General features: G+C 39.1%; 1 protein-coding gene across 1 annotated transcript in view; it reads left to right on the top strand.

The window, feature by feature from the left end:
- NSF (N-ethylmaleimide sensitive factor, vesicle fusing ATPase) overlaps nucleotides 1-19616 on the top strand; it is a 150573-nt gene that overhangs the window by 121643 nt on the left and 9314 nt on the right. Inside the window, 1 exon segment of the mRNA XM_039477051.2 lies at nucleotides 210-289. Within this exon segment, the coding sequence (XP_039332985.1) occupies nucleotides 210-289 (80 nt within the window).

Genomic DNA, 19616 nt, shown 5'->3' with positions numbered 1-19616 from the left:
TAAGCATTTAGGTTATTAGAGACTTTTTCTTATTATAAGTAGTTGTATGACTGTTATTTAAGACCATGTTTACTCTTTAAAACAATTTTTTTCTTTTTCTATACATATTCTGCTTATGAAGGGACTGTGTTTGATGCAAAAAAAAATTGAATGTTTGGAATATGTACATGTGTATCAAATCCCTAAATATAATAATGTTTCTTTTTCAGATTATGTCCCTATTGGCCCTCGATTTTCAAATCTTGTATTACAGGCTCTTCTTGTGTTACTGAAAAAGGCACCTCCTCAGGTAAAATAATGCTTCTAATAATAAATATTTTAACAAAGGGTTTTTCAGTAAATTGCATATGATGATGCAATCTCTAAATAAGCAGGTTATCATAAACATAAAATTCTGTTGTTGAAAGGTTTTTTTAAGGTCATCTGGTCTGGACTTCTACTTAAGTTAAATTATTTTCTGAACAGAATTTTTCTACTTCTTTTCTGAAGAAATCAATATTCCACAGTTTCTGTGGATTACAATTAGCATTGTATTTGCTGTTTTTTAAGTTTTCCTCCATGTTACACATCCCTACCGCCCTTCCACTCCCAGGGGAGATTATGATATTAATGTAGAAGGCATTGAATATGTTCCCATTTGTTTCATTTATATTTCATGGGCTTCCCTAAAAGTTTGTATATGGGGATATTTATTTCCTTGGGGCAGTTTAAAAAAAAAACTTTTTAACAGATGATCTTGAGTTATTTTTCTTGGGTCATGTGGCACTTTTGAGGAGTGAATTTATAGCCAAGATCTTGGTTCCTGTGGTTGCATTTTTATAAGAGACTTGTGATTTTGGTAGGTTAACAAATTTAAAACCAACCTGTGAAGGTTGGTTAAATATGTTAATTATGTAGAGGCTACCAGAGCATGTTTGGCTGTGCCGTAAGACATGAGTTCCCCTGATTGATTCTGCATGCTGTAACCTTGACAAATGCCAATCAAAGGCAGACACAAAGGGGTTAAGCACTGACTTGAAAAGCATTTTAATGTCTGTATGAGAATCTCATTGGAAGTTAGAGATATAAAGTAATTTGTAAGGAAAATATTTCATCTTAAACTGGTGAATCTAAGTTTTTAATTTGACAAATACGTTATGTATTTGGTACTTAAAAGTAAAGGACTTGTCTTGGTTTTTCTAGAGTTTTTTTAACTTCTAAAGTAGAGAAAAGAAACATAACATACAACAGTCTTGAAAATTTGCAGCATATATGTAGTGTGGAAGGATTTTTAAATCAACTTTTCATAAACCATCATTCCTAGTAATTGGAGTCTTAGCTTATACTAAGGGTGAACTTAGAGAAGTGAGTATATTTTCCCCTTCTCTGATTCCTGCAATGTTTTTATAAATAAGTAAACATATATATCTGAAGTTGCTGAAACAGAAATAATTACCCCCAATATCTACATATATCATGCACACACGCACAAAAAAAAATCTTTTTTGTTATTATAACAGCATATTAATTTTAAAAATTATTAGAATGTGGGACTTTTTCTAGGCATTTAAATATATTTCTTAAAATATTTCATTTTTTTGCTAAAAGGAATTTATGCTAAAAGTCACTTGGGAGAAGGATGAATAACTTAAGTGCTATCTTATACTTCTCGTTCTTTACATTGTTTAATACTATGCACAATAATTTTGAACACAGACACACCCCTTGGCTGAGAAGTATTTGTGATCCAAAGTAGATACTATTAGAAATAAACAGAAACTGTTAATGAATGACCTGCCACACTAAGATTTAAGAATAGTTGTTTCTGTGTTGTAAAAGTTATTGTAAGATTTTTGAGGGAAGGAACCTTATCTTATGCTTTTAAATCTCACAGCCTGTGGCACAGAGTTTTATACATACATGCTTCACAAATAGCTTATCAACCAAAAAATATTTTTTAATGTCTTTTCATTTTAGTGGGCTTAAGTGTTTTCATATTGCTGGAGTTTATATTTAGACAGGGTATGATAAGAGTAAAAACATTTAAAAATAAGTAAAGTTCAAATGGCCAGTAAGTATACTCAACATCATTAGTCACCAGAGAAATGCAAGTCAGAACCAATAGTGAGGTACCACTCACTGTGCACCCGCTAGAATGGCTGTCATCAAAAAGTCAGATAATGACAAGTGCTGGTGAAGATGTAAAGAAATTGGAACTTGTATACATTGCTGGTAAGAATGTTCCTCAAGAGGTTAAGCATAGAGTTGCCATATAACTCAGCTGTTCCACTAAGTATACACCTACAAGCAATGAAAACATATGTCCATGTGAAAACTTGCATGTGAGTATTCATAGCAGCATTATTCATTATAACTAAATGTTTATCTAATAAAATCTGGTATATCCATAGAATGGAATATTACTCAGCAATTAAAAAAGGTAGTACCATACATGCTACAACACAAATGAACTTTGAAAACATGCTATGCAAAAGGAGCCAGTCACAAAAGACCACATATTGGATGATTCCAGCTATGTGAAATGTCCAGGATTGGCAGATCTGTAAAGACAGAAAATGTGTTTGGGATGGCCTAAAGCTGGGAGGGCAGAATGAGAAGAATGGGAGGTCACTGCTAATTGGTACAGGGTTTCTTTTTGAAGTGAAAGAAATGCTCTAAAATTCATTTTGGTGGTGTTGCCTATATCTGTGAATATAATAAAACACTGAATTTTACACTTTAAATGGGTAAACTGTGTGCTCTGTGAACTATATCTCAAGCAGCTACATTCTTAAAAAGAGGTTTAGAAGCTACTTAAATGATGAAAAGAGACATAGAGTTAGAAGTAAGGGGTGAGCATCCCAGGTACATGGCCCACCCCTTGGGAGAAACAGGTATTGGATCATTTAAAAAGAACATGGAATGAATTTGAAGATGAAGCATGTAGAAATATGTAAGAAGTAAGAGATGTGGTTGTCTTAATGATTGGAAATGGCAGGGATTCTCTCTGAAGGAAATAACAGCTGGTCATTAATCAGAGACTCTGACCTGGACTGCTGGATTACCTGCAGTATACATGAATCAGTGGCAGGATAAATTCATACTTGTAGTATTTCTAATTAGCATATATTTAACAAGATAAAAATGTGCTTTGTCATACCACCTGGCTTTTTAAAGTGTTTATATTCTCTCAAGAAAATAAGAGGAAATTTTCATGCTAATCCAGTGTCAAGAATATTAGTCATTGTAAAGTAGAAGCATTCACTTTATCAAACTATTAGCATATAGGTTTTTCAGATGTTTTTAATTAAATATTAAAGGTCTATTCATCTAAATATTATAGAAGTACATAGAGTGATAGAAAAATATTGTTTATTACTGGTTAGAAAACAGAAAAGTTGTGAGCATTTTTCTTTAAAAGGAGGAACTATGTTTATATACAATACAGTAATCATATCAGTCACAGAATCCTCAGTTTTGCATTTGTTGTATTTCCAGCTTTCACACAGAAAAATTGTGTGTGCATGTGTGCACATACTCAAATAAAAGAATCCCTTCAGGGGCACTATGTTGTTATGTATCCAGATATTCTTTTTTCTCCTTCTGCCCCTCCCCCAGCACCCCTCCCTTCTTGTAAATTGGCTTATTAAAACTGGTTCCCAAGCCCTCCTTTTTTTCCTTTGTGATTGCTTTGGTCTTGGATTTTCAGTGTAGAACTAAAAATTCAAGTCAGATTTCAGTTACTAGGATAATTTTCTTTGAATTTTAAATTTTTCTAAGTAAATGCATAGATTTTTAATGAACCTGGTATTCAGTGTATTTGCTTTAAATTTAGCTGCAGAGTTAATTTCATGATTGATTTATTAGCGCTTTGAAAGTATAAAAAGTGGTATCTGTAATTCATGAAGACTGAAAAACATCATCACATTTTGTTTAGCATCTTTTTAAAACCAATTAAAAGCTTTTCTAAAATGGATTGAACAGGAGAAAATAAAACATGTTCCCTAGGTCTTTATTTCAATCAAGTTTCCCTGTGTTCTGCAGGAGAAGAGATCGAGAGGGGATAGAAAAATTGAAAAGGTCTGTCCCAGCAGGGAGCCAAGCCGGAGAAAAGGGCTTCTCTGAGAACTCAGCAGCAGCAGCTAAGAAAGCTCCCAGCCTGCTTCATCTACATGCAGAGTCACACAAGGCATGGGGGTGCTCACCGTCACACAGAGGTTTCACATGTGCTTCCCTGCTGATTCCTGTGAAAAGCTAACAATTGGCTTGGAGGGTAAAAGACCACTGCAGTTCACCCTCCCTGAGTTGGACGTACAATTTGTCCAGTGTTAGGAAATGTCCAGCTTAGCAGTGAGGCTTGAAGACACCCCTCCTTCCAGTGAGATTCCTAAAGCCGTCTCTTTTACTTGCTGACACTGGGGCTTTCAAGTTTTGCAGATTTATGGAAGTTCAGGGGAATGTGCTTTTCAAGATCAGGAAGATGAAAGCCTTGGTCTTAATGTCAAGGAGGAAGCAATAGTGAGTGGTAAGGCCAGGTAATTCTTCCTGCAGCCTGCAGCACCAGTGGCTTGATTATTTTCCCCATAGATCTCTTCTGCCACCTTCTTTTTTCTTCTTTTTGGGAGACAAAGTGTCTGAAAAGGAACTCCTTGGGCTGTAAAATGACATGATTTCCTAGTTTCCTCAACAAGTGTATGAGTAGTTAAACCCATTAACCTAACTGTTTAATGCTGGGTTTACTTGACACTTTTGAGCATCAAACTGGAAAACGTCATCTGTATGTAACAGAGTAGCCTTGTAATTTATGGACAATCCTTTTTCAGTTCAGTGCTTCCCTACCTTTTTAGATCATGGTGCATACAAAATGATAACATCTGATGATACACTTTGGTAAGTGGATGAGGCCACTCACCCCTGGCCAGGGGCCCAGCCTTCTCGACAGCTGGTGGGAGTTGATATCTTAGTCCATGTATAACTCATTTGCAGCTCAACAATTGGAAAACTTTCTGGAAACTTTAAACTTTTACAAAAGAAATTTTATGAAGCTGTTGAGAACAGTAACTTCCTCGCTGCCCCACTGCTCTGACACCTAGGAATATTATCTAGTAAGAGAGAAATACAGCTGAAACCTGGGAGGACCTGAGGTGTGAACCAATAAGAAACTGTCAGCATACTCAGGATGGGGACTTGGGCAGACACACTTGTTTCTGCATGGGTTTTGTTTTAACATCAGCAGTCTCTAGACAACATTGCTGTTCATGTAGTCTTTACATCTTAGCACAGTCTTACTTCAGATATGTTATTAGGACATCTTGGTATCTTGATAATATTAAGCAGCTCTTCATGCTTTGGGTTGCTTTAGTGAAATAAGCAGATAATGGAGGAGACTCTAAATCATGCAGGCCTAAACATGAGTATCTCTCCATCTATTTGTTCAAAATTAACTGACTAATGACTATGATATGACTCAATAAGATATATAACCACTTTAGGAAAGAGGCTTAGTCATTTTGCCAGACACATTAATTTTAATCACTGATGTGGTGACTTTTGCATTGGGCTTCATTTCTTTTATTTAAAAAAAAAAAAAAAAAAACTATGATGATTGAGTTTAGTGGCCTACTTATTAAGTCAGTGACATTAGATGGCTACTATATTTATAATACTCTCTTTAGGTATACTTCCCTTAGTAGAGTAGATTTTCTTGGAAAGTCCTGTGTAAACTGAACATGTCTATGTGTATGTATACATATCTCTGAGGACACTAGGAAATCTCCAAAGATCTGTGTTCGTGTTTCCTGGATAGAAAGATAATATGTAGTGAATGTATAGTGGTCAATTAAAATAATGCCTAGTGAAGCCCTTTGTAAACCTGTGGACTATACAGATATAAGGTATTAAATAAAATACATATGTGTGTATGTATATGTAGATTAATTTCAAATGCATCAAAAACAGCTAAATAGGCCAGACACTGTGGCTTACACCTGTAATCCTAGCACTTTGGGAGGCCAAGGCAGGAAGATTGTTTAAGGCCAGGAGTTCAAGATCAGCCTAGGCAACATAGTGAGACCCAGTCTTTACAAAAAGAAAGAAAGAAAGAAAATTAGCCAAGTGTGGTGGTGAGCATCTGTAGACCCAGCTATTCAGGAGGCTGAGGTAGGAGGATTGCTTGAGCCCATGAGTTTGAGGCTGCAGTAAGCTGATTCCTGCCACTACACTCTAGCCTGGGTGATAGAGCCAGACTGTTTCTAAAAACAAAACAACGAAAAACATCAAAGTCTTTTATAAAACATTACTACAGTATCTGTTGAATAAAATCAAATTTTCAAAACAGAGTTTTGTTTTGGTTTTGGTAGAGCACATCTATAGTAGACATTAATGAATAGCAGAATGAATTACAAGATGTATATGCCATTTTCTGATAACTCAAATATCTAAATTTTAATCGTCAGAGAAATGCTAATTGTGTTGAGACAAAATATTTTTTCATTGCTAGAGTGTATTCTTCTAGCTCCATGGCCTTAAATTACTTTGGCATGACATTAGCTTTTGAAAGGTGTAGATTATAGTGTACTAGTATTCCATGGGTGCCATGACTCTAGTTAAGAGCACGCTTTCTGCAGAGCATACTCTTTGAATTGGATTTGAGGTTGGAAAAAAAAAAAATCTAAGTCTTAGCCCAGATATCATCTGGCTTTACAGCCTTGAACTAGTCCCTTAATTTCTTGGTGTTTATTTCTTCATCTGTAAGGTAGAAGTAATTTCTCTGGTGTTACATATTCCATTGAGGGTCAACTAAGATAATATATAGTGAAGCCCTTTGTAAACTTGTGGACTACATGAATATAAGGTACTAAAGAAAAGAGATACCATCCAGGCACAGTGGCTCATGGCTATAATCCCAGCACTTTGGGAGGCTGAGACACATGGATCATTTGGGGTCAGGAGTTTGAAACCAGCCTGGCCAAACCCCATCTCTACTAAAAATACAAATATTAGCCTGATGTGGTGGTATGCACCTGTAATCCCAGCTACTTGGGAGACTGAGACAGGAGAATTGCTTGAACCTGGGAGGTGGAGGTTGCAGTGAGCCGAGATCGCACCACTGCCCTCCATCCTGAGTAACAGGAGTAACAGAGTGAAACTCCATCTCAAAAAAAAGGAAAGAGTTGCCTTTGGATAGTCCACAGAACCTTTTCAGCTTGTAAGATAGGAAAACTGAAGAACATATAATAACTGCTATATATAGACAGTTTCCATAGAAAGTGACTTCAGAGCTCCTACTTTGAAATGCCCAACCCCAACTTCCCTCATTTGCAGTACGTACTGGGAAAAGACACCTGCTTCCCCATCTCTCATTCACTGAAATTTAGAAGCTTCCTACATCCTAAGACAAATACTCTGGTCTGGGGATTGGGGATTCCTTTTGTAAAAAGAAATAGGAAGTGGAGACAGGAATTGCCAAGATCAGTAGGCCACCACCAGCTCACATTTGTCCCCAGCCTCCAGGGACTGGCTCACCTGCTTTCTTTCCCTACAGCCACCTGTTGCTAGTGGCCAAAGTTCCCCTAACATTTCTCCTAACTGATGGTACAACAAACTGGCACTTCATAGTTTATTTCCTACATTTCTGTCCCAGAAACAAGAATGCAGATCTTTTGAGGATCTCACAGTGGCCAGAAGCCCTGGCCCCCCTACTCCTCACCCTATTGATCTTGGATGGTAGGATCATAGGTGATTTCCTTTCTACTTTGCCTTATTGTTTCCTGTACTTTGCAAATTTTCTACAATAAGCATATATTACTTTGATAAGCAGGAGAATGTATACAGTTATTTTTAATTTAGCAGCATAACTGTCAAAATTCCTTAATTTCATTACTTTGGCAGTAATTTGCTGTTAACCACCAGAGTTAAATGAAACTACCTTTGTATCTAAGCTTGTCTATGTATAATATATTTTTAACCCTTTTTATGACTTAAGATGTAATATCTGAAATATGCTGTGGTTTTTAGGGTAAAAGGGCAAAAGCGCCTCATAATTCTCACAGTTGTCCTGGGAAACCCACCTGGCACTTTGCTCAGTGCTGTGCTCCCCGTCAGATTCATGATGGTTGAATGCCAGTGTGACTAAAGCTGACCAAGATAGATTGTGACAGTTGTCTTAAGCTTCGTAGAAAGGAGATGGGAAGTTTCTTTTTCACCCAAAAATGTTACTTTTGACATGCAGGTTTAAAACATTTCTTTAAGGAACATCTGCTCTTACTCGGATGTATATTTAAGAAATACTTCTTAGTATAGAGATAAAAAGATGAATAAGACATTATACCTGCCCTCAGAGGGCTCATAGTCCAGGACCACTGTTCAACTGTGAAGTTTGTGAACAAGGTAAGCACAGGTCAAGTAGCAAATGAAGGTTAACATCTAGCCCACATGCCGCCCACCAAGGAGTCCACCTTGGTTTGGGACTGAATCTCCCCTGAGTAGGGTTACCAGATTTAGCAGATAGGAATATTGGATACTCAGTTAAATTTAAGTTTCAGAAAAACATCACGTAATTTTTAGCATCAGTATATTCCATATTTTGGTCAGACTTATATTCAGGGCTTTCTCTGGCAACCCTAGCCCTGAAAAAGAGGAAGGTGGTACCTTTTAGCTCATACAAGGCGCTGGGGCTTGGGAGACAGAGGCAAGGATGGCTGCACTCACCCAGATGATTGCTTTTTTCTAATTCATCCACCTAGGGGGGTGTGTGTGTGTGTGTGTGTGTGTTGTTTTCTGATCCATGCAGAAGCTAACTGGTGTCCCCGTCACAATCCAGTGTGGGAGAAATGTGAAAACATGATGCATATAGTTAGGTTTTATGTATTATGTGGTTCCAGTGGAACATAAAGTGTGATCCATTTTACCTGAGAAGATGTGCAAATGATTCACAAATAGTAGTTCTGGATCCTGGTCTTGAAAGATGAGAATAAGGGAGATTTAGTCTGGGCCATTGTGCCATGCTAAGGAATTCGAGTGCTGCAGCAATGGAGAGAGAAGGTTAAGGATCTGCCTATGCCAAAGTTAGCAAATTATTATTATTATTATTATTATTATTATTATTGGAGACATCGTCTTTCTCTGTTGCCCAGGGTGGAGTGCATTGGTGCAATCTCAACTCACTGCAGCCTTTACTTCTGGGCTCACGTGATCCTCCCGCCTCAGCCCCAAGAGTAGCTGGGACAACAGGTGCATACAACCACACCCAGCCAGTCTTTGTATGTTTTGTATAGACAGGGTTTTGCCATGTTACGCAGGCTTGTCTCAAACTCCTGGGCTCAAGCAGTCCATCCACCTCAGCTTCCTAGAGTGCTGGAATTACGGGTGTGAGCCACCACACCCAGCCAATGTTTTTAATTTAAGTACAAAGTGATACTTGAGAATTTAAGGATATGTTCTATGTACTTATCTTAGATTTCATAGGGCATATTCAGTTTCACTGGAGAGAAGAACAGAAGACTAGGAATTCATAAGAAATTATAGGCTTCATTTTTTCTAAATGACTGAAGCTTAACCTGTTTAAATATCAATTGTTATTATACTTTAGCCTTTTTTTAAGAGGAAAAAAATTGCTACATACATTCTTAGTGTCTGAAGCAAAGTATAATAAACACTGTGTTAATGAATAAGGATGATCATAACTGATGGTTCGGTATTTTCATGAGTGGGACTCAGCAGGAACTGTTGGAATATACAGGACTCTATCCTAGTGCCTGGTAGGTAGGTACAGGATGCCCTGTTTGTTGAGTTTTTTGTACCTTTTCCTTTTTTAGTGGTTTTGCTGTTACTTGCAGAATCCAAGTAAGTTGTGTCAGCTGGCTTGCATCTGATGACTCCTTTTTCCAATTTGCTGCTTTCATCAGCTATGAATTGAGGCAGGCAACCACCAGGATTCCTGAGCTATTCATATAGTAAGAGAACTAGGCTGTGGTCAGGCGCAAGTGGCTCACACCTATAATCCCAGCACTTTGAGAGGCCAAGGCAGGAGGATCGCTTGAGTCCAGGACTTCTAGACCAGCTTGGGCAATGTGGCGAAACCCCATCTCTACTAAAAATATAAAAAAAAGCCGAGTGTGGTGGCTCATGCCTGTAATCCCAGCACTTGGGGAGGCTGAGATGGGTGGGTGGATCATTTGAGGTCAGGAGTTGGAGACCAGCCTGGCCAATATGGTGAAACCCCACCTCTACTAAAAATACAAAAATTAACTGGGTGTTAATAGGTGTCTGTAGTCACAGCTACTCAGGAGGCTGAGGCAGGAGAATCAGTTGAACCCGGGAGGTGGTGGTTGCAATGAACTGATATCACACCACTGTGCTCCAGCCTGGGCAACAGACCAAGACTCTGTCTCAAAAAAAAAAAAAAAAAAAAAAAAAAAGCCAGGCATGTTGGTGCATACCTGTAATCCCAGCTACTTAGGAGGCTGAGGTGGGAGAATCAACCTGAACCCAGGAAGTCAAGGCTGCAGTGAGCTGAGATCATGTCACTGCACTCCACCTGGGCAACCAGATTGAAACCTTGTCTTGAAAAAACACAAAAACATAAAACTGGGCTGCAATGAGAGCTAGAGAGGCTTTTCAGAGAGCAAGACCCTGTTTTGACCCCTGTGGGCTGCTTCCTCCACTAAAAAAAATTTGCATTTTCTACCTATTGGTACAAAGCTGAATTTATTACTATATTAAGGCATTTTCTTCCACCAAAGTTTTTTTTTTTTCTGATTTCTTTTTCTGGAGTGCAGTGGCGCAATCTGGGCTCACTGCAACCTCTGTCTCCTGAGTTCAAGCGGTTCTCGTGCCTCAGCCTCCCAAATAGCTGGGACTACAGTCACACACCACCACACCCAGATATAATTTTTTCTATTTTTAGAGAGATGAGGTTTCACCATATTGGCGATGCCGGTCTCAAACTCCTGGCCTCGAGTGATCCGTCCTTCTTAGCCTCCCAAAGTGCTGGGAGTATAGGCCTGCCCTGATTTTAAAAGAAATTAGAATAATACTTTCATGGGTTTCTCAAAGTTTCATAGGTCCTGGGCACTGTGCCTAGTGGGTAAGTTGTCCTTGCCTATGAGTTTTAAAGTTAAGTGAACCTCACATTGTTTTTTTCAGTCCTGGAAGTGAGAGGATTTTTGTGTATTTCTGGTTCTTGGCTATGCTCTGGATAGTTGAAATTGTTTAGCAGATTGATCTCCAGATAAGTAAGGCGTTATTATTGGGCATTGTGAATTCAAGTTCTGGAACATTGGGGCCTACAGGAGTAAAGTGGGCTGTGTAGGGTTGAATGAGGGCAGAGTATGGAGAGAAGGCAAATTTTGAAACATTGTGAACATAAGAGATAATTGCAAACTGGCAGAAAACTGGAGAAAGCATTTTAATAAGCAGAAATGCTATGGCTAAAAATCACAGAGGTAGAAATTAAATTAGAAAGGAGAATATTGACCCGATTAGAATACAGGTCAATTTAGGGTATATCAAGCTAAAAGCTGAGATAGGTAGGGAAAATCTGCAGAAACGGAGTGCGGAGTTTGGATTTGCTGATTAATGTGTGGTCATCTTAAGTTTCTAATGAGAGAACACGTACAGAACCCTTCCTTTTGGTGTTAAGAATACTGTGCCATGGTCAGTGCAATTTTATCTTTTTTTTTTTTTTTTTTTTTTTAAGACAGAGTTTTGCTCTTGTTGCCTGGGCTGGAATACAATGGCATGATCTCGGCTCAATGCAAACTCTGCATTCTGGGTTCAAGCAATTCTACCTCAGCCCCTCAGGTAGTTGGGGTGTACAGGCATGTGCCACCACACCTGGCTAATTTTTATATTTTTCATAGAGATGGGGGTTTCACTGTGTTGGCCAGACTGGTCTCAAACTCCTGACCTCAGGTGATCCGCCCACCTCAGTATCTTCTTTATTTAACCTTTCCTTCTAAGAGCATGGAGGTCATTATTTCTAGGTAATAAATCTCCCTAACTCAAATTAAGAGATCAGCCATTGCTGATATGGGCCTTGGAGGGGCAGGGGCAAGAGTGGACCCCAAATCTAGTTTAAAATAACACAAATAAAAACAATGGACAGCAAAGCATAGTGAAAGTATCAGTGAGGCCTGAACTCTAGTTTCAGCTCCTTCACTGGAAGTAAGAGCCTCAGACAGATCACTTTACCTCTCACCCCAGGTTTCTCATTCTGCAAAATGAGGCAGAGAATGAGGGAGTTTGGGGGAACACGGTAATCTTTAAGAGCTGCTCCCAGTGTAAAAGCTGATGATTCACTGTCTTTCTCATAAATTAGCAATAAATATTCTTTAATATAAAGTCCACTTTTGCCTATAGTATTTTAAATTATTAAGGGTTGAGTTTCTCATTTTATATTCAATCTGTATCATGTGTTTTCCTCCTCACTGTCTTCTGTCCTGCTTGCAGCACCATGTGGATGGTTACAAAGAAGCAGACTAAGAATTTGCTTCAGGGTAGAATCTAATGGAGAGTTTAAGTATTGTCTGCCTAGTTGTGGCATGATTTATTTGTAACATCCTTCCTTTGGTATTCAGCTTAAGCATTTAACTGCAAAAAAAAAAAAAAAGAAAAAGAAAAAAGTTACAGACATTTGAACAAGAGAAATCAGAAATGCACGCAAAGAGGCCCCATTCCTCTCCTTTCACTGTTCCTGATGCTTTTCATGTTAATCTTTTCCCTTGGTTTGAGGAAACCAAGAGTTGTAGGAGATGTTAATAGTACTTGTTATCTCACTAGCTTAAGTTAGTGGCAGCTAAGGAATCTTATCTTTCCTCTAGACAAGTCTGTATTATCCAGTCAATAGCTAATCAATTGACTAAAAGAGATAAGCCAGCCTTTGGCACAAAGCATACATGCCTTTCATTCTACATTATTTTCTTTAGAATTTGTTGCTATCAATACTTGGGGCTCAAAGGTGTAGACTCTGAAATGATAGTTTTGTTTTGTTTTGTTTTGTTTTGTTTTGTTTTGTTTTGTTTTGGACACTTAGTATAACGTGTATTTTTCTAGGACTAGAAGAAAGAATTTGATAATGAATTTGATAATGAAGGAGTGATCTGCTACCCTTGAAAGCTATACTGGGATAGCTGGGTGCACTGGTTCAACACCTATGATCCCAGCACTTTGGGAGGCCAAGGCAGGTAGAATACGAGGTCAGGAGTTAAAGACCAGCCTGGCCATGATGGTGAAACCCTGTCTCTACTAAAAATACAGGCTGGGCACAGTGGCTCATACCTGTAATCCTATCACTTTGGGATGCCAAGGTGGGCAGATCACGAGGTCAGGAGTTCAAGACCAGCCTGGCCAATACAGTAAAACCCCATCTCTACTTAAAAAAAAAATTAGCTGGGTGTGGTGGCAGGTGCCTGTAATCCCAGCTGCTTGGGAGGCTGAGGCAGGAGAATCACTTGAATCCTGGAGGTAGAGGTTGCAGTGAGCCAAGATCATGCTACTGCTCTCCAGCCTGGGTAACAGAGCTAGACTCCATCTCAAAAAAATAATAATAATAACAATAATACAAAAATTAGCTGGGTGTGGTGGCAGTCTTGCTGCTTGGGAGGCTGAGGCAAAGAATTACTTGAACCCAGTGGGTGGAGGTTGCAGTGAGCCAAGATCATGCCACTACACTCCACCCTGGGCGACAAAGCAAGACTCCATCTTTAAAAAAAAAAAAAAAAAAGCTATACCGGGATTATCATTCATTCAACACATATTTATTAACTTTGCACTTTGTACAAGGCAGTATGCTAACCCTGGAAACATCAATAAAGCCAAACAGACTTAAGTCCTGTCCTCACGAAGGAAGATAGCAAGAAGTACAGTAAACATAGTAAGTGAATAAATGATATAGTATGTAAAAGGTGATCCAATCTGGGAAAGGGAAAGGGCAAGATAAGGGGTTGGGAAGTTGCAGTTTTAAATGGAGGTACATGGGGATTGAGTTGGCCTGTGGAAAAGCTGACATTCAGGCAGGTCCTTGACTTGGAGGGAAAGGCCTGTGTGCATATGGAAGGGAAGAGCATTCCAGGCAGAGGAACCCTCTCTGTGTGCCAGACACAGGGATGCCATGCTGCATACTGCAGGGGCACAGATGGATGAGATGTGGTTTCTACCACCAGAGAGTTGACAGACTAGAAACAAGATTCAGGCTTGAAAATAAATGCATTGAAGCACTATGGCAAGGTAGAATTTTTCTAAGGGTCTCTGTTGAATAATACAAGCTAAGAAAATATGAAAAATTATTCCCATTTCAAGAATGAACCCAGGTTAAGTGATAGACCAAAGGACCTCTACCAGGAAAGCTTCTGACTCTCTGGCTCTGAGCCTATTTCTTCCTCAGAAGTTGCTGCCTCTCCCTGAGGCCCCACGCTGCTGTGAGTCCTTCTGACTGTCCATGAGTCACCCCACTGCCATGTCTCCTTCAGAGCGGGTGTCTGATCTTTTGCTCCAGGCCTCCTCTGGGCCTCACAGAAACCCTTGTTAAGTTGAAGATAGTAGCTCTCATCTTCACTAACCCTGAGCCAACCTTGACCTCTCTGCGTCACTTGCTGCCAGTGCCTTGTGTTCGTTGTTGGGAAGAGGGCTTTTCAGGCCTCCCATTCCTCACCCACCTGACCTAACCATGTGGATTCCTGACACCGCATTCAGAGGACTCTTCTTCAGGTTCCTCTGAAGACCACCTGTTCAGACGCTTGCTTCTTTTCCTTCTTGCCTGTTCTGACTGTGATGACAGAGACCCCGCCCCAGCAATCTCTGCCTCACACTCTACTCTCATAAGTAGGTAGGATTTTCTCATCCATATTTATGGTTGAGAAAGAAACAGGTACTGAGAAATGAAATAATCTACCCCAAATCACACAGCTGTGAGTGATGTGACCTGTACTTGTGTTGCAGCAAGCAACCTGTCCATCAGGGGACTTGCCTCACCATTGCTTTCTGCCAGCCCTGGGCGTGCATTAAAAAGGGCAGCGTATGCGTAAGACACTGGTTAAAAGGTGCAGCATGGTCCCTGGAGATGCTCACTCTTAGAATCAGCCTGTCCCTCGGGCAGCAGCTCCTCACAGGCCCATAAGAGGTGGACCTCCTGCCTGTGGCTGCTGGGACCTTCCTCTCCATCACAGGTCTTCCTCCTCAAGAACGTTCTCTGGTTTCCTGTTGCTTTTTATATTAAATATTTCCCTTACTTTGGCATTCAGAGTCTCCTTTCACTGGCTGTCCACTCCCCATATCTGCAGATAACTTTGTTTTCAGCCTTGTTGCTCTGGCTCAACTGCTTCCTCATACTCGTAGGACTTAGGAGCATTTGGGACCTGTCCCTTTTCTTCAAGGTCCTTGCCAGTGCCTACTTGTTGTCATTATCTTTGCAGTACTGCAGAAACCTTCATAGATAACCCACCCCAGGACACTGTCCCCATACACTGGGTTCTCTCCACCATTATTAGTTTGTATTTGCGAATGTGTTACTTGGTTGTGGTCCCTGAATATTTATTTGCTTTTCCCAGCTAAATTGTGGTTTCCCTGAAGGCACAAACCAAATCTCGTAATTCTATTAAGTACCTAAAGGAGTAAATTCTTGTTAATGCTCCAATTGGCTAATGTCTATTTCATCTTTTACTTACCAGATTTACAAATGCTTAATATTCTGAAATATTTTATTCTCATTTACAAAAACGTCAGATTCTAATAAGCAGAAAATAAAGTTTAATGCCCACAGCACATAGCAGTTTTGAGTTCCACTTTTAAACTCACTTCTTAATCCATTTCAGGGTTTTCAATTGTTCACAGTTAATTCTTCTTACCCAGGGTGTATTACACTTGCTAAGCATTGAGTGATATGGAAAGAATGGCCTTTCTTTCCTGCATAACTGACTTTACTTTTGTTCATAGGTTGAAATCAGCCCTTCCATTTCACTGCAGTATTATATTGGTGGCATTTTTATTTAAGAAAAAAAAAAGCTTTCTTCCACATGAACTTTTGTTACAAATCAGTTTATTGGGGCCAATCAATGGGCAAGACCTATGAAAGGGTGTGGATTATCTGGTTGGTCCTTTGTGTGGCAAAAGGCTTAGATGCTGCTTAGTACTCGCTCATTCTTCATCATGTAAAGAAGTGTTTTTTTGAAGGATCAACACCTGACTGAGCCCTGCCTTTTTCATGGAAATATTTTCACCTGAGTTGCTGCTTATGGTACTAAGAATTAGTTAACTAATACTTATTTAACCTTGGAACAATGTTTATCATAATCCGATTGGTAGATAATCATTTTACTTAAGCTTTTTCTTTATACCTTCAGGACTAGCAAATCTCAGTAAAGAGTATGCTGGGAGCAGTTTTTTTTTTTCCAAAATAGGTTATCACTCTGCTTTTGGTCAAGAGGCATGTTTGAACTCTGTGGACATTAAAACTGGTAGCCACGCATTAGCAAGATGGAGGTCCCCTCTGGGGTTGAGCACCACTTTTATTTTTAAAGCTGCATCCCCATTTCATGCTGCTGGCAGCGTTTCCCTTCAGACAAATCCCATATGATTTATCACATTAATACATTCGGAGCTGTTTTTCATGATAAAGGTTTCTTACAAGCAGTACCACTAATTCATACACAAAATGGCCCGGCACAGTTTAATAATTTGGTAATGTTTTTCAGTGTTTTCTTAAAGATGACGCTTTACAAGTCAAGACCTGAACTTGCCTGGGTCATGACCTCTTTGTAGTGTTTGCAGTCTTGTTAAACAAGAAGAAAAGCAAAACAGAAATTAGCGTCTGCGTTATAAGTTGCTCTACATTTCCCAATCTTTCAGCACTTTGAAGAGCGTAGTCACTATTAATGTAAGCGAACATCTCATGAGGAAACTGGCAGTGATTTTTAATGTCCGGCTTTCTGGAATAAGTAAGAAGCTTCTTTCTCAGTACCGTTCTTCTAGGGCCAACGTTGTCCTTTGTGAGAGAGAAGCAAGATGAGGATGTCTGCATTATGTACTATGGGACAGTAAAAAGCTAAGGAACAAGAGAAGTAACAGTTACCTTCAGTTGTACTGAGGATGTGTTGGTATGTGTGTTCTTTGGCATCGTTTAGCCTTCAGGGCTATGTTCCCAAGTTTGCCATTAGAATTAGTGTTCAAAAATAGTTTAGGGTAAAAGCACCACTTTTTGTCACAGTAAAAATGTATGTCTTTACTCGATTGTGATTATTGCAACACCCCAGCTTTTGTTGTTATTTTGCCCTTGGACTTACATATTTCTGTTCCTGTCTTAGAATGTCCTTCCCCTTCATCTTCCTAATTAATCTATTCATTCCCTAAGACTCAACTTGTGTATTATGTCTTCCAGAAAAATCTTTCTCTGCCATGTGTTTTTTCCCTCTACCTGACATCCTTGTGCCTAACACCTCCACCTTTCCATATTGTATTATAATTGTCTCTTTTGTATCTGCGTTTCTGTGGAAGATCTATTGCATATTCATCTAGGAACTTGGTAAATGTCTGTGGATAAGCATTTGATTTTTACCTAGTTGATTCCTCAAATAATAATAATGATTACCCTTTAATCTGTATACTCACAGGTGTACTTCTATCTCATTTTCTTTGTGCAGTCATCTGTTACGCTGACGGCTAATTATACCAGAAGGTCCCAACTTTGTTTCTTTGATCTGCGTTGGGTTATGGTAGGACATTGCCCATTCTTGGCACAGCAAGTGAATAAAAACAATGGATAACACTGAGAGTCTAACATGTCTTATTGACAGTAGTAGTATAATGTTTACCAAACCCAAATTGAAATCGTTTTGGTTTCTTAAAATCTTTTCTTGCTAGCACATTTACTTCAAGGTTCTGAATTTCCAAGATCTGTGTATAGGTTGAATGTTGAGTCTTTACTGAAGGACTTATCTGTGGACTGAGTGTGTATATAAATCTAGTGACATAAGTTTAAAACTTATTCCTCTTCCATTTTCCAAGTAAACTTTGTTAGTAATGTGTTTTTCTTTGTAAAGAGAGGCAGTATATGATTTGGATCTGGATCTGGTTTCCCGTCTGGGCTCCATCATGTATTGGTTGTTTGGCCTTGAACACAAATGACTTAAATCTGTGAAATTTAATAGCTTCATCAGTAAAATGGGAATAGTACTAGTACTGAATTCTCATGATTCTAATGAACATTAATTGAGAGACTGATCTGGAGAGGTGCCATACTGCAAAGAGGATTAAGTGGAGTTCTCCCTATTAAGTGATGAGATACCCGAAGCATTACCCTGTCGATTCCAGTATGCTGGCCACAGGGCTTTATAGTCTTTGCGAAGGAGATTGGAAGATTCTTCTCTGGGAAAAATTTGCACACACTGACCTTTGAGGGACCGCCGATAATCAGCCAAGTCTTACCTGATTATCCTATAGTGAAGCCCCTGGACATAGAATTTCTAGTCATAGTTTAACTCTTACATATAAATAGCTATCCAGCAATCACCAGACACTCCAGGAAAGCCTCCATAAACAAATAGGAAAAAGGGGCAGGTCATAGGTAATAGACAAAACAAAGAACAGAAGAAAAAGTCATTTTTGCAATCTATAATACTCACAGGTTTTGGGGTTTTGTTTGTTTGGTTTTGATACAGAGTCTCACTTTGTCACCCAGGCTGGAAAGCAGTGGTCCCATCCCACTCACTGCAGCCTCAACCTTCTAAGTTCAATCAGTCCTTTCACCTCACCCTCCCAAGTAGCTGGGACTACAGGCATTTGCCACCACACTCAACTAATTTTTGTATTTTTGTAGAGACGAGGTCTCACTGTGTTAACCAGACTGGTCTCAAACTCCTGGGCTCAAGCGATCTGCCTACCTTGGCCTCCCAAAGTGCTCAGATTATAGGTGTGAGCCTCTGCACCCGGAAACAAGATATTGTATACATGAAGTATAACAGGATACAATTAAAAAAGAAAACAGAAAACAGTAAGGGCTGTTAGAACTAAAAAGTAAGTTAATGTAAAGGTTAGAAGATAAAACTGATACTAACCTAAAAAGTATTAGAGAAATAAATAAAAACTAAGAACAAAAAAATAAGAAAATTAGAAGATTAGTCGTAGAGGATCAGTATCTAAGTAGCAGAGGTTCCCCGTGGGTGATACAGAGAAAATGAATGGGAGGAAATCTCAAGGAAATAGTCCAAGGTATTTCCTAGAAATGAATAGTTGGAATTTCCAGTTTAGAAAGAATGTATCTAGTACCAGCAAAATGAGTATAGAAAGAACCATCTTAAGGTATGTAGTTTTCAAATTGCAGAACATAGGGACGAAGAAAAGATTCTGAAAGTATTAAAAAGGTTAGAAACAAGATTAAAGATCAGATAACATTTGTCTTTTAGACTTCAGCACCTTCAAAATTGTGAGAACAAAATATATTTCTAACCGTATTTTATTTCCTTTGAAATGGAGTTTCGCTCTTGTTGCCAGGCTGGTGTGCAATGGCACAATCTTGGCTCACTGCAACCTCTGCCTCTTGGGTCCAAGCATTCTCCTGCCTCGGCCTCCCAAGTAGCTGGGATTACAGGCACGTGCCACCATGCCCTGCTAATTTTGTATTTTAGTGGAGACTGGTCTCAAACTCC

Source organism: Saimiri boliviensis, chromosome 17 (assembly GCF_048565385.1).
Source record: "Saimiri boliviensis isolate mSaiBol1 chromosome 17, mSaiBol1.pri, whole genome shotgun sequence".
Lineage (NCBI taxonomy): Eukaryota > Metazoa > Chordata > Mammalia > Primates > Cebidae > Saimiri > Saimiri boliviensis.
The sequence above is the reverse complement of the archived record's forward strand: the minus strand, read 5'-3'. Positions and strand labels throughout refer to the sequence as shown.